This window comes from Aotus nancymaae, unplaced genomic scaffold (genome assembly GCF_030222135.1).
Source record: "Aotus nancymaae isolate 86718 unplaced genomic scaffold, 86718_ANA_hifiasm-v0.15.2.pri h1tg000008l, whole genome shotgun sequence".
Classification (NCBI taxonomy): domain Eukaryota; kingdom Metazoa; phylum Chordata; class Mammalia; order Primates; family Aotidae; genus Aotus; species Aotus nancymaae.
The window spans coordinates 51,159,200-51,172,651 of record NW_026988419.1 but is presented as its reverse complement, the minus strand read 5'-3'; the positions used below and the strand labels follow the sequence as shown (position 1 = coordinate 51,172,651).

General features: G+C 39.7%; 1 protein-coding gene across 1 annotated transcript in view; it reads left to right on the top strand.

Annotated features, from left to right (window-relative positions):
- Window positions 1-155: 155 nt before the first annotated feature.
- ITGA4 (integrin subunit alpha 4) overlaps window positions 156-13,452 on the top strand; it is an 89,864-nt gene continuing 76,567 nt past the window's right edge. The window contains exons 1-2 of the mRNA XM_064373282.1: window positions 156-812; window positions 1,155-1,276. Of these exons, the coding sequence (XP_064229352.1) occupies window positions 616-812; window positions 1,155-1,276 (319 nt within the window). The 5' untranslated portion in view covers window positions 156-615. The remainder of the gene's footprint in view (window positions 813-1,154; window positions 1,277-13,452) is intronic.

The window sequence follows — 13,452 nt, the reverse complement described above, 5'->3', positions numbered from 1 at the left end:
TCGCCGCCTCGCCCCCGAGTTTGTGGCTGGTATTTGGGCCACGCCGGGCTGGCCGCAGAGGCTGGGCGGTCACAGCGAGAGGCGCGAGGTTTGGGGCCACACAGCTTCTAGGCCCTAACTACGGTTAAAAGGGGAAGCCCCGTGCCCCATCCAGGTCCGTTCTTGCACAGCCGGGAGCCATCCCGCGCTCTGCGGGCTGGGAGGCCCGGGACGGGGTCGCGCGTCCTGCGCAGCCGAGGTCCCCCAGCGCCCCCTGCAGCCGCGCGTCGGGGGAGACGGAGCCCGGCCCTGCGTCTCCGCACCACGCCCGGGACCCCACCCAGCTGCCCTTGCCCGGAGAACAAGCGCAAGCACCCGCAGCTCCGGGCCGGCGGCAGAAACTGAGCGTTGGGCCCGGTGGGTGCACGCATCCCAGGCCGGCCGGATTGCTCTGACTGCAGAGGGCCAACTTCCCCTCCTCTTCCCTCCCTTCCTCCCTCCTCTCCTCTCGCCCGCGGGCGCGGGACACGCTGCGCCTCATCTCTTGGGGCGCTCTTCCTTGTTGGCCAATCGTCGCATCCCGTGTAACTTTGGGGCAGTGGCCATTTAGTGTTGAATGTTCCTCACCGAGAGCGCATGGCTTGGGAAGCCAGGCTTGGACCCGGCCCCCGAAGGGCCGCTGTCCGGGAGACAGTGATGCTGTTGCTGTGCCTGGGGGTCCCGCACGGCCACCCCTACAACGTGGACACTGAGAGCGCGCTGCTTTACCAGGGCCCCCCCAACACGCTGTTCGGCTACTCGGTCGTGCTGCACAGCCACGGGGCGAACCGATGGTGAGTAGAGTCGTAGCGGTGCGCTCTTGGCAGCTCAGAGCGGCGTGAGCGGCGCCCCAGGGATTCCCTGCCCTGTTCAAAGTTTCCTCCCTCCCAAGGAGGCAGGAGGGAAACGCTGCGAGAGCCAGCTCGCTGGAGATCTGCCAGGGAAAATAACTTATCCTGGGGTGTCAGCGGCCCGGGTGCGTTCTGGCGCAAGGTCCTGGAGCTTCGAGTAGGGGGTGGTGGGCGGAGGAGGAGGTAGGGAAGCTGCCCTGCTGCAGACTGCACATCTGTTGCGACGGGGAGCTCAATGGGCAGCAGAGCTCACGTCTGAGCGCACGTGCACGTGTCTCGCTTTAGGCTTATAGTGGGTGCGCCCACTGCCAACTGGCTCGCCAACGCTTCAGTGATCCATCCCGGGGCGATTTACAGATGCAAGATCGGGAAGAATCCCGGCCGGATGTGCGAACAGCTCCAGCTGGGTGAGTTGGGTGTGGGACCAGGAGTTAGTGACCTCCTGACCCCCTGTGTGGACCCCATCATAGGGCAAGTCCTGGAAAGATTCAAGTCGTCTGTTACTTGTGGTTTAAAGCGTGTACGTTTTCAGTTTTAACTCCGTATCTCATCTTCCCTCTGTAATATAAAAGAGATTCCCTTCTTTCTGTTAATATCGTTCTCCCTTTTCGTTATGACAACGATTGCAGTACTCTGACAAAACTATTCTAGAAAAAAATTTTCTTATGATACCTTCTCTTCATCTCTCCCCGTCTCGCCATGTGTAAAGCACATTTTAGAGTCTCAGCATATTAAGGACAGGATCTAGCTAAGCCAAGACTTGAGAATTTTATTTCCATCTTTGACCTATTAACCTTCTTAAAGAACAGGCTAAGGGGCATAGCGGGAATAGCAATTGGAATAGATCCCATATCCCGTCGTTTAACCTAAGGGCCTAAAAAAAAGAGATAGTTTTACTTCGAATATGCAGTGTAAAAGAAAATGTAAGGAAAATTGTTATCTCCGTTGTTAATATAGTTAACCTGAAGCTTAACATATAATTTTCCATTCCCCAAACTGTCATCCAAAACTCATGTTAAATGGGTCTTTTTGTAGTCACTTCTTAATGTCTCAGATCTGTGACAAGTTGAAAAATTTGTCCTGTTGGAGGAGGGGAGAAGTTTCATGTTTCAAAGCCAAAGGCAAATTTGTTGCACACAGGCAAGTGGGGAAAGAAAGAGGAACTGATATTCAACAACAAGACCTATCTTGTTCCAAAGTGTTAGTTACTGCTATACATATTGCTTAATTTGTTTCCCCTCAAAACAACCCTGGGTCATGGTTGACATTGTTCCTGGTTTATGTATGAGGACTGTGGCTCAGAGAGTTGCACATAATCTTTTTAAAAGTTAGCTAGTGAGTGGTAGGTGGGAACTAAAGTCAAAGTCAGCATGGGTCCAAAATCTAAGCCATTTTCTTCCATGTATGCATCTTCACTGCAAATAAAATTAGATGAATGGTCTAATATGTTGTCTGCTGAGCTGATGGGTCATCTGTAAATGGTGAACAAAATTGGTACTTCTTTATATTTATCTTCGGTATAAATAGACTGCGATTAGCTAGTTATTGGATCTTTAACTTCTTTTGCATTTTATAATAGTCTTTGCTCTTTTTCAAACCGTGAAGCTGGTTCCCTTCATTCAAATGAATTCAAAGAGTATAAACATAATGGAATTTTAACTTCCAACTCAGAGCACTCATTAAAGTCCACAAGTTGTCTGTTGCATGTAGAATAAGCCCTAGCCTCTTGTTAAGCATCCTCAATCTCAAAAATCACAGTAGGAATGCTTAAAACATTCACAGATCCATACATTTGGAATGACTTTGCAAAGCATAATTTTTATTGCATGAGAGAGTTGTGGGTGAAGAATTAGGGAGTGGAGCCGACAACCTTAGTCTGCCAGAGGATCTTGGCAAGGTCTCGGGAGGAAGCAATTTTATTTTGGTTGTCCTGTCATAGTTTCCTGATCCATGACATTATAACTGATATTTAGTGCCTACTTCCTGTCTGGATGGACGCTGAATCTATTTCTGGATGTCTGTGTTTAATTGGATAAATCATGTCATAATATAATATAAAATTTAAGATAATGCCTGCCGAAGGAAGGAAAAATTATTTGGGCATGTCTGTAGTATGGGGGTTGACTGTTCTCAGAGAAATGTGAACATGGTAGATATGCAATAGACATGAATTAAACGAAGATTTGTTGGATGGATGAATGAATAAAATGACGTGAAAGTTTATCAACCTGATTGATGAGTAAGATAAGTGATTAGAAATGATGAGCTGAACTGATAGAAAATTTTTCTCAAAATTTAGGCCAATCCATAAGGTACTTACTGAGATGAAAAAAACAAGACAAGATTCCTAGTCAATGAGTTAAAACATTAATGGTGATAGTAATAGCCTTGAGTATTTGTCGAAGAGTTGACTGAAGTTATTTCTCATGTAATGTCCTAAAGAATACACATCTTTTATTCCTTATGTAAAGAAACGATCTCTATTCAAAATAAATCCAGAGATAGCTTAAAGCTATAAAATAGGGATATTGAGGCTGCAGTCTAGAAATAAAACACTGAAAACAATACGTTGGTAATGTATTTTAGGATTCTTAAGTTTGTGGTCTGTGCACTATTTTGTATGAAGAAGTTTCAAGAGTGTGTGTAAATATAGATAAGCCATTTTCTATAGGAGAGAGAGAGAGAGTGTGTGTGTGTGTATCTTCTGTATAAAATAGCTTCATTTGTCCTGTTTCAAATGTGGGTGATTCCAATGTTTCAAAAATGCTTAGTTCAGTACTGACACAGACATTTAAAAAGCAGTTCTTATCTCTGTTGTTTACTTAAATCTATTATTTGTATGTTATCTGTAATAAGCAGGTTGAGGTTAATAGAGACAATAAACTGAACCAGAAGTTTAAAAGTTATTAAAATATAATACATTAAAAGGTAGAAGTTGAAACGAAACAATGAAAAATATTTTGTTGACTCAAGAAAAAAATGTCATAATGACTAAAGATTAATCTATGATTGCCATGTCACTAAGATATCTTCTTTCCTTTGGAATAGCTTTACTTGCTATCAAGAATCTGAAGGTGTGGGGTCTTCAAATGGTGTCCATCTCACATGCAATTAAAAATATCCACATGGACTAGTCTTTGAGTCTCTGTAGAATTTCATATCAACTGTTGATTCAGATAGACTCCTCCCCTCAAAAGAGGAGGTCCTTATCTCCCCCACCCTGCCCTCTGGATAAGTTGTCGCATACCACGGTATATTCATACCATAAGCAGAAGTGAGCATGCTCGTTTATCTAGAATGCCCAGGGTAAGAGATGTTAGGTATGAGACACTCCTTTAGTCAAGCGAGTTGACTGCAGAGCTGGCATCGAGAGAGTTGCCTGGATAGTACCACAGGGTGCTTTTCTTCCTGCTTATGTATTGTTGGTCACCTTCTACCTCCCTGACTGCCCATGAGACATCTCTTCTCTCACTTCTTTTGTACCAGAGGAAGGTGGTCTTTCTGTCAGGAGGGTCTGGGCTCAGACTTGCTCATGAAGACTATGTCTGAGAAGATCCAGGTGATTTCCACATATCCATTTTCCACTGGGGTACTCTGCATCCTCAAGCTTGTTTAAAGGAAACTTTCATCACAGCTGGTTCCTAAATTAGGGTGCCACAAATAATGACTCAATATAGTTAACTTAGTCCATCCATGGACTATCAATATTGAAAGAATTAGAACATAATAAAATATAGAAACGATTATCAGATTACACTAAAAATGTGGTCTTTATTTGGTTATGCAGATAACACTGCAGATCTTTCATTACTTTGGAGTTACCACTGACAGCATTATGCACACACTGACACTCATTTGGGCAATAGTCTAAAGTTGCACAATTACACCATCTAGTATAGTATCCACTAACCACAGGTGGCTTTGAACAGATAAAATGTGGCTAGTCAGCAATGAGAGGGCTGCAATGTAAATTACATACTGGCTTTCAAATATTGAGCATAAGAAAACTCATTAGTTTTTATATTATATATTGAAATAAGCATTTTAAAATTAATATTGATTACACAATGAAATATGTTGGATTTATTAGGTTAAAGTAGGAAGTTAAATAATTTTTTTTTTACTTTTTTAATGCAGCTACTATAAAATTTAAATTTTCCTATGGGCTTGTGTTATATTTCAATTGGACAGTACTGCTGTAGAGAAAGTTCCCTGTGTAAAATAACACGAACTTTTTAGCGATGCTTTCCTGGCATTTATGCATAAATGAGTAGAACTTTCACTTTCCTTTCTAGACTAAGTGTTCTGTAGTTACTGAGCCTTCAAGCTGCCTGTGCCTCTTTTTCTTATGGAAAAGACCTATCTCAAGGTAGTCACCATTATCCATATTTAGACTTCTTTCTGGAAATTATATTACCTTAGCCAGCCTCCTGGTTCATATTACATAACCTGTTTGAAAAAATTTAATTAGCATTGCATCATTAAACTAATGATTACCTAATCCTCCCTTCTACGTGATTCATATGAGTTATTAGCTTAACATTGAATAGCAAATATCTCACTGTTGAAACTTCAAATATGTTTTTTTCTTGATAGCTTTTTTACTTATTCATTTTCAATATGCTTTAAATTGTAACTTATGATGCTGAAATTCATGCAGATTGGTCATTTTGAAAAATCATCCCTGAACGAAGCCTATTATACAATTATGCAGAAAATCAAGACAGAGAGCTTCATTAATAAACTATCAGGTTACCAGAAAGAAGCTTCCTTATTTCCAGCAGTTTCCCAAACTTCATCTCCAAAAGGATGACATATCCACCTAATTTGAGAGATGAGGCTTTCTATGTACTTTATTATTATTATTATTTTTTGCCTTAAGCTTACTTGGTCACTGAGTGATACACCTAATGACTTAAAAATATATCCCCTTGGCAACGGTTCTAGGGCCAGATGTGGAAATTCATTGCACATGTGGGCAATTTATCCATTCAGTTGTTCATTGAGGGATGCCTAAGGGCCAGAACCTGGGCATACAAATACTCCTGTCCCAAGGGCTTTACAGTCCATAGGAGAGGTTATTGTAGGAAAGTATGGTGAGATTTAATCTAGGTAAGACAATAAGGTGATGCATTCCTGAGGAACTGGTGTTCAAGTGAGGGAACTGAAAAATAATCAGAAGTTAACCAGAGGAAGAAGCTATGGAAAAGCTTGCCAGACAGAACAAACTGTGTGTATAAAGACCCTAAAGTCTTTGAGAGGAAGATCCCCTTTGAGGAACTAAAAGAGAAGTGTATACAATTGCACTATGGAGTGTGAACTGAACTGTAGGTTATGAGAGGCAGGCAGGGATTATTTTTGGTACAACTCTGTAAGTATGAATTTACCCTAGGATATTTAAAACTGGGAAATGATATCAGATTTGCATATTTGACAGATTCTTCTGGTTGCAGATTACTGAATGCTTTGGAGTAACTGGGTCAAGACTGAAGGCAGTGAGACAGACATTAGGAAGATTTTGTTAAAATTATGACTACAGATGACAAGTGTCTGTTCAAGGACAGTGGCAGTAGCAATGGAAAAGAACGTACAGATTTTGAAGACATTTAAAAGATAGCACTTGGTAATTACTGAATGAAAGAGATGAGGTTCCAAAGATGTTACTAAAATTTCTAACTTGGGCTGTGACATGGATGATGGTACAATGTACTGAAAAATGGAAGAGCAGCAGGTTTTCTGGGAAAACGATGAGTTTCATTGGCTTGAGATTCCTGTGAGACATAGAAGTAAATGTCTAGTAATCAGTTCCATATATGAGTGTGGTAGACAGTAGAGATGTCTGTACTAGCAAATCAGAGGTGAGAGTAATTGACATAACCTAATTTACTTCCAATTTGATTATCATCTCTCTGGGGTAAATATATCAAAAGGCCAATGACAAATTTCTGAGGATTCCTACAATTTGAGAAGTGGCTAGAATAGTGCTGCTCAGGTCTGGCTGCAACTTAAATTCTCCTACAGAACTTTAACAGTTCTGGCAGCCCATCTCAAACTAATAAAATCTCTGGGGTAAGTCTAGGTAGGGCACCAATAGTTTCCAGAGGTTCGCAGATGATTCCAGTATTCATCCATGCTTGAGAACCACTGGAGAAGAAAAGAGGCAGAAAAAAAAGCCAAGGGGCGAAGCCAAAGAGGTAGCAAGAAATGATCAGGCCAATGTGACATTAACCTGATTAAAGGAAGAGAGTGTTTTGAGAAGAAATGAGTAGTTGGCAACTTTTTTTTTTTTTTTTTTGAGATGGAGTTTCGCTCTTGTTACCCAGGCTGGAGTGCAATGGCGCGATCTCGGCTCACCGCAACCTCCGCCTCCTGGGTTCAGGCAATTCTCCTGCCTCAGCCTCCTGAGTAGCTGGGATTACAGGCACGCGCTACCGTGCCCAGCTAATTTTTGTATTTTTAGTAGAGGCGGGGTTTCACCATGTTGACCAGGTAGTTGGCAACTTTTAAGTTGCAAAGATATTAACCAGGGTGAGAATTGTGAAGCCTCATTGGATTTGGAGAGAATTAGTTCATTAGTAACCTTGGTAAGACAAGCTTTAATGGTGAATCCACTGCAGAGGGTTGAGAAGTGAGAAATGATAGCAAGTGTCAATAACTCTTTAACTGGGTTCTTCCTTCATTAATACATTTTATCGATTACTTGTGTATTGGAAATACAAAGTTGAGTAAGACATGGTTGAAGCCCTCAAAGAACTCAGTTGAGATGATGAGAGAGACAGGTAAATGGATAATTAATTATGAGATAATGTAATAAGCATGACAATAGACAGGCACAGAATGCTGAGAAGAAATGAATGGGAGAAGGCTTCCTGAAGGAGCAAAACCTGAGTAGTGAAGCCAGTTCTAACTGGTTTTGAAGAGTACACGTAAGGGCTCAATAAATGTGCAATTATTTTTGTTTTTAATATTTGGGCAAAATCCTCAGGGATTTACTGCACATTTCAGCCTCATTCCAAAGTGTCTAGGTCAGTCTTGGGGTTCCAACGCCTCATATCAGGCAGTTTAAACAGTAACACCTACTCCTGAGATAGGGAGCTTGGAAATGACTATTTCCAAGGGAATTTAAAAGCAGGGATTTAAAATTTTAAGATTAGCTGGAAACATCTAATTAGAATATAGAAGTGGTCATACAGGTGACCGGTCTGGACTCAGTCATGCAGTGTGCTTGTTCTCAGTTTACCTCCAAGACTTCTAAAATCATGGGAAACCTTTTTTATATAAACTACATAAAATACTATAATTCACAACAAATGTTCAGAAAATAGTAAGACTGTGGACTTAGTTTTAAAAACCCCTTTTATGGGACTCCTTATTAAACGTGTTCTTTTGACATTACGCCCTATGTAAAATGCTGGTCAATGTATACCATCTGTTTCTTTATCCCTTCGAGGTCTGCCTCACCACAATACCAGCCTTTGTTTTCTTATTAAAGCTTTCTAGAAGTCATTAGACTATCATCATTTTGTCTGCCAATCATTGTCTGTAACATCTTGTTTTATCTTTTAAACTCTGCCCAGAGAAATGTCCTTTGATATCTATAACTCTTCATCTCATTTTGACCCTCCATTGGTCAGGATAATATGATACGTTCCTCACTGGTTTTCCTCTCATATATTTTTAAGCCTTCCTATCTTCCTGACCTCCTTTAATTCTTTTGTTGCTGTTTTTGTTTTGTTTTGTTTTTTAACATCCATCCTACCCTGTGAATTCCGAAACCAAACCCAGAACTTTAATACTGACCGCCAAGCAGATTTCCCTGGAGTATTTTCTGTTTACATTTTTGTATTATTCTCGTTTCAAGGATTTACAAGGTGGTAGTCACACATTAGTGACCGGTTTCCAAGTGTATTTTTAAATCCAAGAGACTAATGGAAAACCATGGAAGTTCCAAATTTCTTTCCTTATTTTCTAATGTTAGAGATTAAAACATATTCTTTTAGTAGGTTTTTTCAGAATAGTATAGCATGGGATAACTCAAAATGTCCATATTTGAAAATAATGGAAAAGTACTAACAGCTAATTATTGTCTGGCAGCATAGGATAGTGGTTGATAGTGTGAGTTTTGATCCTTCCTCCCCCACATACAAGTGGCATAACCTTGGGCAAGTGCTTCAACATCCCTTGTTTCAGCTTCCTCATCCATAAAATTGGGATGGTCATACTGATGCTTACTTCATAGGGATGTTATGAAAAGTGAGTTAATCCATGTCTACATGTATTAAAACCGTGTTTGGTACATAGTAAGCATGCAATAAGGATTAGTAATTAGAGAGTAACTTTCCCTCTTTATGCCTCCAAAATGTTATCAGCTGGGGCACATTTTTTGGCTTTAGTTATTGAAAAGGCTTGTGTACATTTTCTGAGGGATTTTGAAGAAGTTTGAGAACAAGGTCCTTGGCAGAGGCCCCTGAACCCAGAATCAAACCCACAAGTGACCTAGTTATACAGAGTTCTGAGGCTTCATGATGACTCAGGACCAGCCCAGATTTATAAAATTGCAACCGTAAGCTTGGCACTACTCTCTGGGGACGTTTACCTCTTGAACTCTTTACAAATAGAATAGAATAAAATAAAAATTAAATAGAAAGCTGAAATTGTAGACTTTTTCAGGACACATGTTTCCAAAAAGAAAATATTTCGAGAATGGTTTCTAACTTTGATGTTTTGCTATTTTGACTCTATTTGCCACTAGACTAGCTGGAAGAAAAGGATTTTAGAAGTTTAGTACTTTAACGTCCTGTATCACCTCTAAAACTTGGATATTTTACTTTTCATTACCCAAATTTACTTTTTATTACAGTAGAATTCATAAACATCATTGTTATTTAGAAACATTGCCACCAGGTTTAACTAGATGTGTGAAAAAAAGTACATAGTTTAATATAGTCAATTACTATATGGATTAGCATTAATGGATTTATTATTAGGACATGAAAGGAGAAACTAAATGGGCCATTTGGATTAAAAAGCTGGACTGCTGTTCAATTCTTGCAGCCCTGTGAGCGCCCTCTGCTGGCTCAGTTCAAAGCACCATAATGTGCATACCCTGATGAGCAGAGGCATTGATCATTTATTGACCACCTACTAGGTGCCAGGCATTCCCGCATGCACAGGCACAAGTTTTCTATCGTCCTCATAGCCCTGCAATGATAAATTTTGTCATGTTGTCATATTTGAATTGATTTTCCTACTTTTAATCCCATATTTTTCCTAATATTCTGAAGTTATGTGAGTGAAGGGATTATATTATTTACAATAATTATTGCTCTTATAAAAATATCTTGATTGAATGACTATAAAATACAGATTTAGAACAAGAGTCATTCATCTTTCATTGTTATTTTACTTAAGAAAAACTTTAGGGTGGAACAGTTTAAAATGTATAGAATTTTTCTTACAGTGGAATAGAGCTTCAGCTTTAAAAAAAAGACAGTTGGTAGAGGGTAAGGGCTTTTACTGCTTTTCCAAAACTTCATATCACATCACTAGTTTTGAAATATCAGTTAAGTATGTATGTTGTCTTAGTAGCCAGAAAGCCAGACTGAGAGCCCCAGTCAAATATCTAAATTGGTGGGGAAGTCACGGTACAATGATGCAGGTAGACAAAGCAGACATTTAATTGCATTTGAAAGTCCCAAGCTTTCCCATTCACGAAGTATTTCACTTGCACCATCAAAAGTTAGATAGAAAGAAGAACTTTGAGTCTGACCTTTAACTCTGGTGGTACTTTCTTTAGTGGAAATACCAAAATACTGAGAACTATTCTAAATGGAGGAAGACAGCAGGGCAAGATAGAGACCAAGTAAGTGACCTTTTTCTTGCACAAGTGAAAGTTGATTGTACAGTCTGTGGGCAGATTTTCTATATTTTATACATTTTCAGCTAAAAGGTTCAGAATATATTTAAGTTAATTCATATGTCTGAAGTATTTGTAGAGTTCTATTATGTTCCCAGCTACTCTGTGCTGTAGAGTGAAATAACTTAGAGATCAAAGATTTTTTCTTTTCTTTTTTTTGAGATGGTGTCTTGCTCTATCACCAGCAGACTGGAGTGCAGTGGCGCAATCTCGGCTCACTGAAACCTCCACCTCCTGGATTCAAGCGATTCTTCCACCTCAGCCTCCCGAGTAGCTGGGACCACAGGCGCGTGCCACCATGCCCGGCTAATTTTTTTGTATTTTTAGTAGAGATGGGGTTTCACCATGTTGGCCAGGATGGTCTTGATCTCTTGACCTCGTGATCCGCCCGCCTTGGCCTCCCAAAGTGCTGGGATTACAGGCGTGAGCCACTGTGCCCAGCTTGATGTTATTCTTTATTCTAATCTTTCCACTTATGGATTTGGGCAAGTTATTTGATTCCTTTAAGACTTAATTTTCTCTTTTGTAGGATAGAATTAATAATACAGTCATCCTTAGCTACTGCTGTGGGTGTAAAATGAGTTAATGTGTGTGATTACAGTTCCCCAATAGGAATATGCCACATATATTTTATAAACCAGGTTGTAGGCTGTGATGCATGTGCAGCTTAATATGTTTAAATTAATCCTTAAAATAATATTGATGACGATATCAATAGCAACTAACATTTGCATGTTTTCTCTGCGAGGCTCTCATCCAAGCACGTCACACACATCTCATTTACTCTGCAGTCCTTGAAGAAACCCTCTGAGATAGTCATCTTCTATGGACTCCAGCTGATTCTGTCTTAAGTCATCCTACTCACAAATCATGCTTTGTAAAGATCTTCAAACTCAAAGGCTGTTTCCTTTCAGACCATCTGTGACTGTCTTAAAATTGAAGAAAATAATAGTTTGGAAGAGAAGTAGGAAAGAATCATAGTAAAGAGAAAAGACCTCTCCAAAGCTTAAATCCCTCAAAGTTTGGAGATAATTGTACAGTAGTACATTCTAGCAAAGCATTTTTTGTGTGTGTGATGATATAATGTATTTCAAAATTCCCTCCCTTATACATATTGGGTTCCTGCCTACTGCATGTAAGGCACTATCTTGAGCTATGGGAAAGCTGCTGTCAACAAAAGTCAATCTGCCCTCATGGAGGTGACATACAAGGTTAAATGTCTAATCTCCCATAGTCCCTGTCACACTTGGAGCAATGACACTAAAACTGGTGCTAGAATAACAATGAAAGGGGGAAGGGTAAAGAATATACTTAACTGGCTTTGTACTAACTTTATTTTCTTTTATCAAAATTCCTGTTCACATTTATATTCACATTTGTATACTGATACACATCAGTAGGAAGAAAGAAACTGAAGTAATAAGCATGCATTTTTATATTTTCTTTTCCAAATTAAAAAATATGTATAGGACAGAGAGGAAAGAGAAAGATAAGCTTAACAGGGAATGATGGTTTTAATGTGACTTTGTTTTTTAAATATCTAGTGGAAAAATGCTTTCAACTGTGCAAAGAATTAGTCGTTCTAGTTATTTAAAAGGGAAAATTATCACATGTTAATTTCTGCTGACCTCTTTTATGTTAAACCATGTAAAGTACTTTTTCAATTCTGGAGCTGATTTGATTTACTGAGAGTTTAGATGAGTAATGTATGAACTGAATTGAAAACCAGATTATAAATCACTTCAGCATGACATTTGGATAAAATGTAAAGATAATAATCTGAGGTTATTTATGGTGTTCTGTCAGAGAAATTCATGAGAATTAGCTCTCATGGCAGTTCTAATAATCATCATTTTTGACCAAATTAGAACTATTACATTTCTACCCAAAGAAAATTTGCTTAACATTTGCTATTTCAATAGGTAACTAAAACCAAGGGGGAACAAAAAGATACTACTTTTATTTTTAAAACGGGGTTTTAAAATATATATATATATACAAGAAAAGGCATAACGATCTATTAATACATCAAGCTTGTCCATGTGGCCCAGGATGGCTTTGAATGTGACCCAACACAAATTCACAAGCTTTCTTAAAACATTGTGAGATTTTCTTGCTATTTTTTTTTTTTAGGTCATTAGTTATCATTAGTGTTCATGTACTTTAGGTGTGGCCCAAGACAATTTTTCTTCCAGTGTGTCCCAGGGAAGCCAAAATATTGGACACCCCTGAGCTACATTGTAGAACAGTTTTTCACAAGCCCAACCATATGGTACAACTACCTGGGGAGCTTTGAAAAAAATCTCGTAACGGGTTCTTAACCCAGACACATCAAGTCTGAGCCTCTAAGAGTGGGGCCCAGGTAGAGGTACTGGTTTCAAACTCCCTTCAGTTGATTCTAATGACCAGTCAAGGCTGAGTACTGAATGGGAAGGAATGGACTCAGGATCGCACAGGTTAAGGGAGAAAACCTTCGGAGAAGGCCATGATCAGAAGCTGATCATGTGAACGTCTTACCTCTTCTGCCAACATTCCACAGGCACAACAAAAAGAAAAGAGAAGCTGGGCATGGTGGCGGGCACCTATGTTCCCAGCTACACAAGAGACTGAAGTGGGAGGATTGCAAAAGCCCAGGAGTTTGAGGCTGCAGTGGGCTATGATCACACC